The 13,842-nt window shown below is 40.2% G+C and overlaps 1 protein-coding gene across 1 annotated transcript in view; it reads left to right on the forward strand.

Moving 5' to 3' along the window:
• Nucleotides 1-13,842, forward strand: part of PHLPP1 (PH domain and leucine rich repeat protein phosphatase 1) — a 144,188-nt gene that overhangs the window by 95,028 nt on the left and 35,318 nt on the right. The window contains exons 4-6 of the mRNA XM_075142541.1: nt 646-812; nt 11,894-12,040; nt 12,588-12,818. Of these exons, the coding sequence (XP_074998642.1) occupies nt 646-812; nt 11,894-12,040; nt 12,588-12,818 (545 nt within the window). The remainder of the gene's footprint in view (nt 1-645; nt 813-11,893; nt 12,041-12,587; nt 12,819-13,842) is intronic.

A 13,842-nucleotide genomic window follows, 5' to 3' on the forward strand; every position in this document is an offset into this window, starting at 1 on the left:
TTAAACCCCCAAATCTCAGTTTTGTTTTTGTCACATTTTTATCACTCTTGGACAGTTTTCTAATTCATTGAGAAGAGATGAGTGCTCGATGCTTTGCTGCTGCTGTGATATTTTTTCTCCAGTAGGATATAAATGGAATAACTCTTTCTTCTGCCATTTAATACCTCCTTTTGACCCTTGAAACCAAGACAGAATGATGACTGTTATCCCCTCGTCTCCAGTCACTTGGGTATACTGACCAGTCATGCAGCAATATAGAAGACTTCTGTGCTATGTTTTTGCTGCTGTTACTTGCTAACTAAAGGACTAAACCAAAGTTTATGTCAAATCTCTTATCTTTTTTTCTGGTCGTAGTGTATCGCGTAACTTCCCTGACAAAACAAATCCATTTCACTTATTAGTTTGACAAACCTTTGTGCTTTTCCCCCTGTGTTAGCCATCAGTGGACCTGGTTTTAGCACTGAGGCAAAGCAAGAGATCATGGCATAACTTGCAGCAATGATGTAAACCGTGCTAGATCAGCTATATATGCCGACACTGACTTCTGCTGTGCTTAAAACCAGTTTATCTTGTGCTAGTAGGGGTGAAGAAAATGTTCTTGTTTTATTACAGCATTAACGTATTGGTGTACCTCTTGACTTCCAGGTTGCATCACAACGCATAAGCTCAGTGGATCTTTCATGCTGCAGCCTGGAGCACCTGCCTGCCAACCTGTTTTATAGCCAAGACCTCACTCATCTCAATTTAAAGCAGAACTTCCTGAGGCTAAACCCTAGCCCATCCACAAATAGAGCGCTTAGTGAATTACAAAGGTAAAGTGATACGGTTCTACTGGTCTTCCTCTGTCCTTGGAACCAAGTGACCACTGGTCTGCAGGCTACTACCTCCTCTTGTGGATGATGGGCCTGGCTGTAACACTTCAGAAATGGGTTGACTCTGTGTGTTAGAAATAGCCTAGCTTTCATAAGAAACTTAATGTTTTTCTTGTAAATAGAAGGCAGTTTTCAATCCATAATGCAATTTTCAGAATGTGTTTATTTTTTATATACCTGCTGAGGCCTGAAGACTGTAGTTCTTCAATCTTTGACTCATGTGCGTGAATATGAGTTGGTGAGCTGCCCATCAAAGGGATGCATTCTAGGTAGGAACAGTACTCTGTGTGAATTTACTTAGAAGTTTTTTGTTACCCCCCAAGCAAAGAAAGCCCTGATTTAATAAATTCAGCCGGATTCCTGTCCTCTTTCTACTCTGGTCAACCCTAATTCTTTTTTCCTAGTAACTGTGACCTTCCAGTTGTTCTTTCCACTGCAGCTCATCTGAGAATGTAACAGTGGGTAGACAGCAGCATGATCGGTGATCTGAATGATTTAATGTATGTGTCCCAGAACTGTGGAATCAGCAGGCTTTCTGTATTCAGAAAGATGAATGTTTCCATACTGAATATAAACCTGTGATTTTAATTTCAGTGGTAACTGAATTGCAGAGTACCTCAGGATTATATTTGTGGATGGTCCTGTTCAAACGAAATGTTTTAAACCACATTTCAAAACCCCTTCCTCTGAAAAACAACTGAAAAATACAAGATGGATTATGTGGGCTGTTGTATTTTTATATAATTCCAATTTTATTCTGGAAAAACAAAAAATTTGGCATAATGGAAGATGAATGAACCCAGCAGGTCTGCTTCACAAACAAAGCAGGCAGTGATTCCAAGAGCTTATGAACACAGTCTGGAGAGAAATATTGGATTAAATGTTCTGTGAATGTCAGTATAGGTCTCCAGACAGCAAGTGGAATTTTAGCATAAGTTAGGCGATGAACATGAACAGATAATGAATATCTTTATTTTAATGAATTTTTACAATTTTTCCTTTTTAAATATCAGGAAATGTACAGGAGATACTTGATCATGTTTTGTCCATCCACATATAGCTAATTCTGTCAGGCATCAGAAAGCATTTCTAAATAATATGACGGGCAATGTTCATTGTCTGTTTAATGTTCTCTCGGTGCTGCAGTTGTAGGAACAGCTGAAGAGTCTTGCTGAAAGTTAATAAACTGTTAACATTTTTCTTGCTAATGTGGGCCTGAACGTGCAAGAGTGAAAGAGTTCAGGTGACCAAATAAAACTCTCCCGTTTTCTGAGATTCTTCATCAGGAGAATCTGGAGAAGTGGCATATATCTGAAGTGGTGCAAAACGGATAAGTGTCTCGTTCTTCTGAGAGCTGGTCCTATTCTGTCAGTGAATGATAGTCTGCTCTGCCTCCCTTCCTTTCATCTTACCAAGACAGCACGGGAAGGTCTGTGAACTTCTGGAGGAAAAAAAAAAAAGAATTACTAGGAAGGTTAGACGGCGCTGCTGGAGTGGATCAGAGCCAGAGCCTCGTGAACTCCTGCCCCTTGGCGCTGACCTTCCCTCTGGCACTGCTTATCCCTCCCCCAGCCTTTTCTTCACCCAGCGCCGCTGGCGTCGCCCAGGCAGCGAGTAGCTGGAAGCTGCTGCTGCTGCTGCTCCCCTTGCTGTGCCCCGTGGAAAGGGCTGTGGGAGGGGGCAGTTACTGCTGAGGGGTGGGAAGAGCAGTGCCCCATCGGTTATCTTTTGCCTCCCAACAGCAGCAAAAGCAGGAGCCTGGCCCTGGAGTGCTCTCCCAAGCCATGCTCCTTTCCAAGCCCTAAGAAATACAGTCCCAGCTTCTCCTCTTGAGGGTGGGAAGACTTGAGTTTTACTTGTGCTGCCAAAAAGCTTTGAGCCAGCTGAACTGCTACTGTAGGTCTGCTTTTCTGTAGTGAGTAAATACACAAATATCTAGCAAGAAGGGAACACTGTATCTTTTTTGAAATTATTAGTGAATCCCAGTACGAAAACATGTGCAAAGTAAGGGAAGCTTCCGTCATTCCTGGGAACACAAGTTGTATTTGTCTGACTTTTTTTTTTCGTTTTAATCCAATTTCATAAAACCATTTTCAGCTCTTTTGGGGGGTTACACGAGGTAAAACTTGACTGGATAAAGCGAAAGTCTTTTTTTGTTCGCCCATGTTCTTTCAAACCACTGCAAAGCAAGTACAAAATCTCTGCTGTTCTGATTTGGTACTGTTGGCTTTTATGCCAAATTCTCAATCGCTAAATTGCAGCCGCACACAGGGCACAGCACCAGTGAATCAAGCCCAGAAGTATTTAAGGCTCCAAAATAACCATGTGCTTGGATGTTGTGAACAGAATGCATTGGCATTGATATACCTATCCTTCCTGGTACAATTTTCAATTAAAATCTGGTTAGCCAGGCAGTCTAGGAAAATTTGTCTTGCTATAAGCAGCTCTTGGTGTTAGCTGTTCCTCTTAATAAATCTCTTCAGGTGATAATTTAACAAATACTCATGAATACTATATTTCAAACAAGAGGTATGTTAAAGTCAGAAGAAAATACCAACTTTTCAGCTACCCACTGAGTAGACTTACAAGCATCTGGGTCGTAGTAATGAGATGCTGACATATGCACTGACTTGGCAGGTACAGTCAGGAATGGATTGGGAAAAAATCAAGAATTCCTACTTCTGCTTATGTAGTTACTTCTTTCAGTTGTTACAATAATGTAATTTATTGCATTTCTGAATAAAATACTTAGTCCTGCTCAGTACATGGCATAAGTAAAAAAATCTCCATCTTGGGAACTAAATTGCTGGTAGCATGTGAAGGTTTACAGAGATGTAGATGCACTTTTTTCCTGGTAACGACACTTTCACTTGCTTTACTGTCTGCTCAAACTTGAAGTTCTGTTGCTGTATATACTCTGCAGCTGTGAACTGCTGTAACTGAACTACCTGAATGCTGAAAGGTATATACAGCTAGCTGTATTTTTTTCCTGCTTACCAGGGAATACATATTTCATACTACGTATAAAAGTAGGCAGTCCGAAAATTCATCTGTGTTGAAAAAAACACAGCAAATGTTGGTACTTGTTCTCCCTCACAGTAGGTTTTTTAAAATGATAGGAAAGGGTGTTTTTCTTTTGAGGGGGAGAGGAGATTCCCTAGTTGAAAGATTGCCCAGCTGTTGCAGTATTAGAAGCGGCTGACATGTCTTGTGATACCATCCCCATCGAGTCAGAACTTGCTTTGAAGTCCTTGGTGTTTTAGCTCCTGTATAATGCAAATAGAGTGACTGAAGACATTCTGTTGTCTTAAGTTGTCACAAATTTTATTGCTTACACTCTTTTAATCTTGGTTGGTGGATTTTTTTTTTTTAACCATAAAGTTGAGATTTATATGTACACTGTGTTCCCAAACCTCACTTTCCCCTTATCTACAATGCAACTTCACAACTCTTGTTCTGAAATGCAGAGTTCAGGCTTACTAGTTTTGCAGAGTACGATTGCTCTAGGTTTGAAGTAAATGAATAAACCGTAGTCTTTGTTCACTGTAGCTCTGCTTCACTGGGCTAAGCATGCCCTATATTTATACATAATTGTTTCAGTCAGTGCTGTTGGAAAAAACTGTTGGCATCAAGCATACTGTTTGCTTTTTAATATTGAAAAGTAAGTTGTCAGTATGTGGATTTTTAATATAAGCCTGTTGCAGATTTAAAAAAAAAAAAAAAGAAAGAAAGGAGAAAGAAAAGTGGGATGTAATAAGCCACAAAGTTTGTTTTAACGATAAACAAAATGATGCTTGCCAGTTTTATCTGAAGAGCAAGCTGTTATTCTGATTGTGGTGGTTAATTATTAACAGTGATTATATGGATTTTTATCTTAAGATCTGTTGGTATCTTTTCTCTCCCAGAGCCTCTTTAGAAATCAACTGTCTTCTCAGGCATCTCAGCTGAAACTCTTCTGGGCTGGTGGCAGTAACTTGGAAGTTGCATCTATAGGGTGTGAGAAGGCTAGTGGACTCTGAGACGTTGATGCAAGAGCTTCTGAAATCCCGTGCTACTTCCAACTGTAGGATAGCTATTCTTATCTGAAAACCCAGAATTTGGGGGGTCCTCAAGCTAAACCCTCCTTACAAACCCATCGTGCAGTAAGTAGGTAATTTGAAATGCCGTCATTGCTCAGAGAACACTTAGGTTCCCAGACAGCGAGGGGGGAACAGTATTAGCGACCCAACTGGTGTGAACCCAGCAGACAAGCTTGCTAGAATTCAGCGTGAGATGTAGTTTGATCCTAGCTTGTCCCTAGAGATTGAGGAGCAGGGAAGAAAGTCTCCGGCCTGCCACTTGGTTGGTCTCAAAGTGCATTGAAGTGTTCCTTGTGATTATTGCTTTTAGTGTATGAAATGTAGGTTAGCAAAGAAAGTCGCTAATGACATGAATTAATGACATGGCAAATTTACATCTTCCCCCTTGCCAGGCCCTACAGGGCACTGCCAGTAGATGCAGTGGCATATTTTTTTTTTTTTTGGGTGCTCTTCTGGAAAGGAATTTGCTTTTAAATGCACACATTTATTGAAGTTATTTCAGTGAATCTAGCTAACGTGGGGAATGTACTACTGCAAGGAATGGAGTGCCATTGCATGCCCCACGGTGTGGGAAGATGCTGGGAGCTTTGTCTCACAGTCTGATGGTCTCAGAGCCAGGGAACCTTACTTTTATACTCGTTTCTCCTCTTTCGCTTGAAGCTGAAGACTGAAGCATAGCCATCTAAAGCAGTAGGGCAAGAAGGAGAAGTTGGTGTGGTATTGACAACCAGAGGTCTACTAGTAACAAAATCCATCCAGTGTTTGCTATATTCTGCTGCTATGTTTATTTTCTCAGCTCTGTAGCCTTGGAATATTTTTTTGCTATTTATAATACTAAAGAAGACACTTGGAATATGCTGTTTGTGTAACTTCACTGCTTTTGTTTTATTCCGCTTGTAAATACATTGAAGGAAGAGTTTGGTTTTGTTAGTGCATCTTTCCAAATCTTCATGACTGGTTGTGTCTACGTAGCTCCTGTGTGCCTTTCCAAACTCAAGAAAGTATCCCTCATGTGAATATTTGGCAAAAATCAGTGACATTTGATTAAAGAAAAATAAATTGAAAAATCAAATCTCTACAAGTGACTAAGTGGGGAAGATGGTAGGATTGGTTTAATGCCTGAAACACACTGGATTTTTTGGATTGTTTAAATTGGAGCAGTGAACTCCTTAATAGCGGTAGGAGAAAAATAGATAGTACTAAGAAATAGGCTATAAAATAGCATTTTTAAAAATAGTGTAGTCTAAAAGTAGAAATTGCAGTTGTTAATTGGATTCAGTTTAATGGAACTATTAGGCTAAGTACAGCAGTATCTCTTCCAAATAATGCTTCAAAAAGTAGTGAACATATTTATGGAATCCAGTTACTGTGTATCAGCCTACTCCAATTTACTTGTCTATTGCTTTCTGATACGGCTTCCAAAGTAATAGGTTTTTCTTTTCATGTATTTAAACTTGTTTCAGTTTGGAAACCCACCCCTAGCTAATGTTTTTGTATTTCAAATATAGAGAAGGAGAATATGTTTTTACTTTTTTCCTAGGAATTTTTTTTTCCTCTGAGGATAGTCTTTCTCCCCAATGAAGCAATGTGTGCTAGGTATGTGCAGAAATTGCAAATTGCAAAGTACAGTAATGTAGGTTCAGATTATTTCCACTAACAAAACATACAATTTGTTTTTCTTGTCTTTATGGTCTTCTTACTAACTATGTAATAGAATAAAAGCTTTATTGTTGTCTTAAGTGTAGAGTTAGTCTGAATTTTACTTAACATCTGTGATTATTTCTATATTTTGAAAAATAACTGCCTAGATTTAAGGTTATTCCTTTTTGTGGAGTGTGTTCTCTTCTTTTTCTTCTTCTTTTCTTTGTTTTTTTTTTTAATGCAATCTACCAATTAATTTTTGGCATAGACTCAAGTCTGTATGCCAGAATTGTTGTGCCTTTTATAGTTTTAAATGCAAGTAGAGGGGAGAAATATCAGGATGACTGTTCCTGGTGTGTTGGCATACAGGATAGTGAAGATACCAAAATTGCAGCTATCAGTCTGCTTTTTTCTTTCTTTTTCATTTTCCCCCATGGGTTAAAGAAAGGAGGAAGGAAATAAAAATTCAGATGAAACTATGTTTTCATTTATTCATTCAGCTAATGGAGAAATTGATAATTAATGGGTGAGTTTCTTCAAGCTTCTTCTGACTTGACCAGAATCGATCTTTGCCCTCCAACTAAGTGACCCTCTTTCCTGAGACAGCTTTACTCCATCTGTTTTTGTGTGGTGTGACGTGAGCTACTTAGTTTCTGGCTGAACGCGAATCTTGTCCAGAGAAACGGAGTGGAAAACACCAGCGGAGCTCCTCCTTCCTCCTCTCTATATGATCTATGGAAGACTCTTCTGTGGCCAAGCTGGGGAGGGCTGCTTTTGGCCTCAGTCAGTCAAAGTCTTCACCTGCAGCATCCAAGTGAATCTCCCTAGCTGTTGCAGAAGCAGTCTACCTCTATTCAACTGTCTTGACAAATTTAGCAGGGCAAGAGGGCTGGAATAGTTCATTTTTTATGGTCTAACTAATTTAAGGCTTTTACAACGACACCTTTCTGGGAAGGGAAATGCTGTGACAGTATTTCTGGTGCTAGGCTAGCTGCTCCCTTAGGCAATAAGGCTGTGGCTGGGCGAATCTGACGCAATTGCAAAAAGGCAGTAAATTGGATCATTTATTTCCAAGGAGGAAATCGGTACGTCAGGTTTATATGGAAATTCTCTTCATTATTAAGTTAGTGGCCAAAGTAGCAGGCATTCACGAAGGTGGCAAGTTGTAGTTCAGTTCCAACACTTGCTGCAGTGCATCAGTCTGCTCGGAAATGGTGCTGGAGCTGAGGGACTGTTGTGCTGCTGCTTGAAATGGCGATGTTCAACTGCAACCACAGCATAGTCATGAGACAGCCCAAATACTGGAGGTATATTGGAAAGTGATTGTTTTCCTTAAGCCGAGTCCCTTATTAAGCCATGTCTTCTGTTTTGGGTGTAGTAAAATACTGCTTTTTAATGGCTTTTGGTAAGAGCAGGGCAAGACTGGTTTTGTCAGACGCGTCTGTTATGTTGGCCAATTCGATTATACTATTCCCCCCCTTCCAAACATAGTGGAACACAAATGCTGAACCTTGTAATGGAAATTCCTCTGCTGTGCACGTTGGGTAGATCTGAATTTGAAATTAGCATCTCAGTTCATTGCTTTGCAGTGATACAAACTTCTTTTGTTAGTCCCTCTTCTCATTTTGCATATGTCAAACTAAAACCACTCCTGAAGTGGCAGCTTCAGGATTAAGTAAGTGGGCATTTTTTGGCTCAATTATGGCAATTAGTGTTCAGTCATATTGCATGTTTAAACTCAAGGGTTGACGTGTCAACATTTTGCTCTAGCTTAAAGTAGGACTATTTTTGGCCAGAGAAGTGAGTGTTTATATATTGGTCATTACAATAGAAAGCTTAGTAAGCTAACTGAATATAGCGTGTTGAGAAATGCTGTTCTTCAGGCTGACTTTTTTTAACGGATAACAAAGTTTAGAACCAGGGAAGGAGGGAGAAGAGGAAGGAAAGCATATGTATGGACTCGATACGAGGTTATTACACTGTCATGTCTCAAATGAGCAATGTTGTGCCTTTTCTTCTTCCCGGCAATGCCATGGGGGCAGCATCAATGTGTGCCCCTGCTTCTGGTAGGAGTAGAGATTTGGGGGTGAGAAAACAGCAAAGATGTTGCTCTGTGAAATCTTATTTAAAGCCTGACACTGTGCAAACTCAGCAGCAACAGAAAACTTGAGTCTGTAAAATACTTTTCTTCTACTTTATTTATATTGATGCTGTGAGTGCTACTGGTGCTTCTGACTGTAAATCTATCTAGATACAAGAAACGCTATAAACAATGCAGCATTTTAAATGTGCAGCATGGCAGTGCTCCATAATGGAAGTGTACCAACCCATTTGTGATATGGATAGTGGGAAGTGAGTGGCCAAAGATGAGAAGTAGACCGAGATCTTAACTTTGAGCAAATGCCTGCTAGTTTGGCATAGTAATGTTCTGTATTTGACAGTGCCCCAGGAGGAGAAATGCGACTTTAGCATTTTGTAAATGAACATGTTTACAAAGGAGGAAGAAAATGTGTCTTTCCTGCCAGTTGTCTTAAATTAATCTCTTAACTAAGCTTATGATGTCTGTCTTTCAGCTTTCTTTTAAACAATGTTTAACAATGAACTCTCCTTTGTGGATTATTTGACATACACTTTTATGTGCATTTTCAGCTTCTGTATGAGCATATCCAATGCTGGATGTACTACTCATCCTCCCTTACATACTATATAGACCTGTTAACCAGTTCAGTTTGTGTTCTTGGTAATTAGATTACTCACAAAAGACCCTTAATAAACACACATGAAAGCATACATTAGGGTAGTAGAGATGTAATCCAGATACATTGCGGGGGATGATTCCCCCCCTCCTTTGGCCTAGAACAGTTACACACAAGAATGTGTGCAGAAAACCTTGAAGCTGAACACTGCATTGGAGTTAGTTAATATATTTCTTAGCTTCCTTCACCACCACCACCACCCCCGCCCCAGTCCTCTGTCCTCTGTGTATTAGCTTGATCTTCTGTAATTTTATGTCAAGATTGTATTTGGGGGTCTTCTAGTAGATTGTAGTTTTCACTTGTTTAGTGGGCAAAAGCCCTGAGACTGTTCTTCTGAGACTCCAGAGCGGCGCAGATAAAGGCTGTAGCCTCAGTGTTGATTATTAAATGAGTTAATTCTTTTTTCATGGTTGACTTGAAAATTGGAATGGTTGCATTTTGATGTTTCTCCAGCAGCTTAGTTATTTTGACTTAATCTTCCTGTCTTCCCTACTACCTTTGCACTTACATTTTTTTTCCAGTATTTAGGTAATTTCTAAAGTCCCTGGCGTCTGCTACTTAGAGCACTCTTCTTTGTATTTGCAGTTGACTTTGAGGAAGATGTGGGACAGCTGTTGTGGCTGTGATGACAGCTGTGGTGACAGAATCACCCCAAATTTCAAGGCAGTATATTTGTGGCCTAAATCTACAGTTATCTTCAAGATAAATGCAGGATTGTGGGTTTCAGTTTTAGGTTCAAGATTTTTAAGCCCTTTCTTTCAAAATACAGGAATAGGAAGGTATGGTGTTTAAAATGTGCGTTTTTTTTCTGGCTAGCAGCCCTCATTAACATCAGCTAGCTTACCCTAGCCTCCTTTTTATTTTACAGTTCTCCTTCTAGAGATACATTAGTCATTGTTTCTGCACAGTAGCATTTTTTTTCCCTGCAGCAGTAATTTGATTCCAAGATTTCATTTAGTCTCCATCTAACTCTGTTCCAAACTTCTTCTGCCTCCAGCATGGCACAGGGTGTTCAAAAATCTGTGATAACTCTGGCCATGATTTTTCTGTATTTTTTTCTTCTGCCATCTTTGTGCCAAAATACCAATAGAGAGCACAGCAATCCCTTGCTTGCTGCAAGCCTTTGTAAATGTTAAGTGTATTTGCAAACTTTAAATGTATTTATAGCCTGTCTTTTGGGGTAAAGTTCACACTTCACTTACAACCGCCGTTGAAATACAATACAAAGGCATTACTTACATTTTCATGTTGAGTTTCAGTCAGTGGCATTAGTTTGATTTAGGCAATACTAAAGGTGCATGCCACCATCCTCAGCTGGTGAGGATTTCTAAGAGTTTTTGCCATTAAAACTTTTTAACCTGTTTAGTGTTTGTGTTTTCTGTGTGTGTTTTCTGGTGTAGGGAGGACAAAGTGCTTTGGGGTAGGAGTGTGCTGGACAGATTCAGAGGCTGTGGATGCACTGGCACACGCTGTTGGAGATTACTTTGACGTGGAATAGCAGCATTCATAGGTGCAGTTTTGCTTCCATCACCATGTTATATAAAAGCCTGCTCGCACAAATAAGGGACTTGAGCCTTAACGAAGGGAAAACGAAGTCCAAATAAAATGTCCTGGCATAAGCCATGCCAGAAAAGAAACTTCCTCCCATCTATCGGAATCTGACACAGATCTTTTCATTCTTCCTTTTGCTTGCCTTTAGGCGTACCTCCCAGTGGTTGTTAGGCAACCATAATAATGTTGCTGAACATGCAGGCTGGCTAATTGGATTGTTTCCTTCTTGGGTTTTTTGTTCAAACAGTCTTGGTCATCTTTAATAAGGCAAGCACATGCAAGTTGCTTCGTTGGCTGATGTGATAAACCAAGAGGCCTTTAAGAGTTCCGTGACATATCAAGGATAAAATTTTGAAATCTGTGTGAGCTTTGACATGGTACTTAATCGAGAGCGTAAGAATTTGCCTCTGTCACTACAGAAGTCTTGCTAAATTCTGCTTTAATTCAGCACATTTCCCAGTTGTATTCAAACCAGCCTATTTTAATGAGAATTTTTGGTTGAAGGGCATTATCTACTCACATGAATGGAGCTGAGCTGCACCACAAAAATTTAGTGTTCAAATAGGCTGAGAATTTCCTGCGCCTTGTAACCAGTGTCACTAGGGTAGTCTTACTAGCAAGAAATGTGTTCAGAAAAATAGCAATGGTGTAGTACAGGATGAGATGCCACAGAAGAAACTACATGTATCATAAGGATGGCAAGAGTTTTGTCTTTGTTACACTCATAGGAAAATATATTTGGCGTGTTATTCAGGAGGGTCTGTTTCTCTATGCCAGCTTAATGTGAATGAACTCTTGCAAGTGGTGTTGAACTTGAGTGTCTAGTAGTTTACCTGGTTGTTCTGAGTACATAAACTAAAAATGCATGTGATTTGCATTTACATAACCAAACTTACCTTGTATGAATTATTGCAAGGCAACTCGGTGTGGTTTATGCTCCGCTTATTTGTCTCCTTTATGTTTTTTATTTTTATTTTTTCTTATCTCATTGTAGATTCACCAAGTTGAAGAGCCTTAACCTTTCCAATAACAATTTAGGAGACTTCCCACTGGCAGTCTGCAGTATCCCAACCCTGACTGAACTCAACGTGTCCTGCAATGCCCTCAGAAGTGTTCCAGCAGTTGTAGGCGAGATGCACAAGCAAGTACTTTCTTAAAACTTAACGTACACAGACTGATAATATAGATAACAAGCAGTTTCATGACTCTACATAAGCTTTCTATGAGAAACAGTTTAAACTGGGTTTTGTCAAAGCAGACTGGCTTGTAGATCTGTATGGAAGCAGTTGTGAGCTGCGGGTGGAGAGAAAGCACCCTTTGTGTCTCGAAGCTCTTCCAGTCCCTAGTATTTGACACAAGGGTCACCTTCATGGTGAAGATAATCTTTAAACCCCCTTGCTTATGTCCTTCAGCCATCACGGAAGTTGCAGTTCTGGAGATGTTTGAAGATACGATACAACTGTCTAGCACAGCCTGCATTTCGTAGCTGCAAGGCTTTTAATTATTTGGTTGATATCTTCTGTAGCAGATGTTAAAGCGTTATTCCTTAACATTTTTCTTTCTTCTGCCCTTTTGTGTATTTTATTTCACTGTAATTGCAGCAGATTTGTGTGTTTATAGGAAGGAAATGTGATTTAACAGGTCACTCACTCTCTTTATTCTCCCTTCCCCTTCCCCGTCTTTAATAGCTTGCAGACATTTTTGCTGGATGGCAACTTTCTCCAGTCCCTTCCTGATGAACTGGAGCATATGCATCAGCTCAGCTACGTGAGTCTGTCCTTCAATGAGTTCACCGACATTCCAGGGGTGCTGGAGAAGCTGACCGCCATGGATAAGCTCTGTATGTCAGGAAACTGCATGGATACCCTGAACCTACAGGTGTTAAAAAGGATGCCTCACATTAAACATGTGGATCTAAGGTAGGTATTTGAAAAAGGGGAAAAATAAGTGGGTCTAAATTATTGGTGCTGAAACGGTTTCTCTTTGGCTGTCAGAAGAGCCCCCGGGTGCGAATCTGTTGTGTTAGCCCATTGAGCCCTGTTTCTGGCAGCGTTACGTGACTGACAGCGCTTGCCGTGACTTAGACCTCTTCTTTGAGGAGGAGGTAGCATTTAGGGGGATCAATGGTTAGGAAAATGAGTGGGGGAAACTAATATTTATACCAAAAAAACCAAACAAAACAAAGCCTGGGACACTGGTGACTCCTGCGGTTCTAGTTGGTGCAGTCCCTGACTCAGAAAGCTGCTGTCTGAAATGTTACAGATGCGTGAGATGAAGAAAAGGGTAGCGAAGGTGAAAGGACAAAAATAGATATTTTAGTATTTCTTGGTATGTTGAAAAGCCTAGTCCACCATGAGTAACGTTATTTTATTGATGCCCTCAGCAGAGTCTTAACAGATCCTTATTACAAGTGGCTCTGATATGAGGTGGTTCTTTATTCTTACGGTCTTTGGGGAAGCCAGCTTCTGCAATCAGCTGGGCAGGGCTCAATTCAGAGCCTGGACCATAAGGTCCAAATAACGATGAATTTTACAACTATTTAGTTAAATTAAGCTCTTCAAACTAAAACTAGGTGTACCGTACTGCTGTGTAGCTGTCAGACTTTGCAAATCAAGGAAGGACCAGCATAAGTTAAAAAACCAGCTAAAATAGATGGATGAATTCTGAAGTGTATATGGTGCGGTTAAAATATGTCTGTGTGTTTGTACGTATGTTACAAGTAAATAAATAAACTGGCCTTAGTGCAGGGATGCTGTGGCTGAGCTGGCCGCGAGTGCCAGCAGTGCAGTTCCAGCCCTCTCCTTGTCTGCCGCATCCTTTCTGCACCAAGCTGTGAACAGTGGTTCTGTGTAATGCCACCTGGAATAGTAAATGTCGAACGTGTTTGTAAACCGTACTTGCTGCACGGTGAAGTGCTTTGCTTCGGTGAAATCAAAAGGAAGC

Source organism: Calonectris borealis, chromosome 2 (genome assembly GCF_964195595.1).
Source record: "Calonectris borealis chromosome 2, bCalBor7.hap1.2, whole genome shotgun sequence".
NCBI classification, from domain to species: domain Eukaryota; kingdom Metazoa; phylum Chordata; class Aves; order Procellariiformes; family Procellariidae; genus Calonectris; species Calonectris borealis.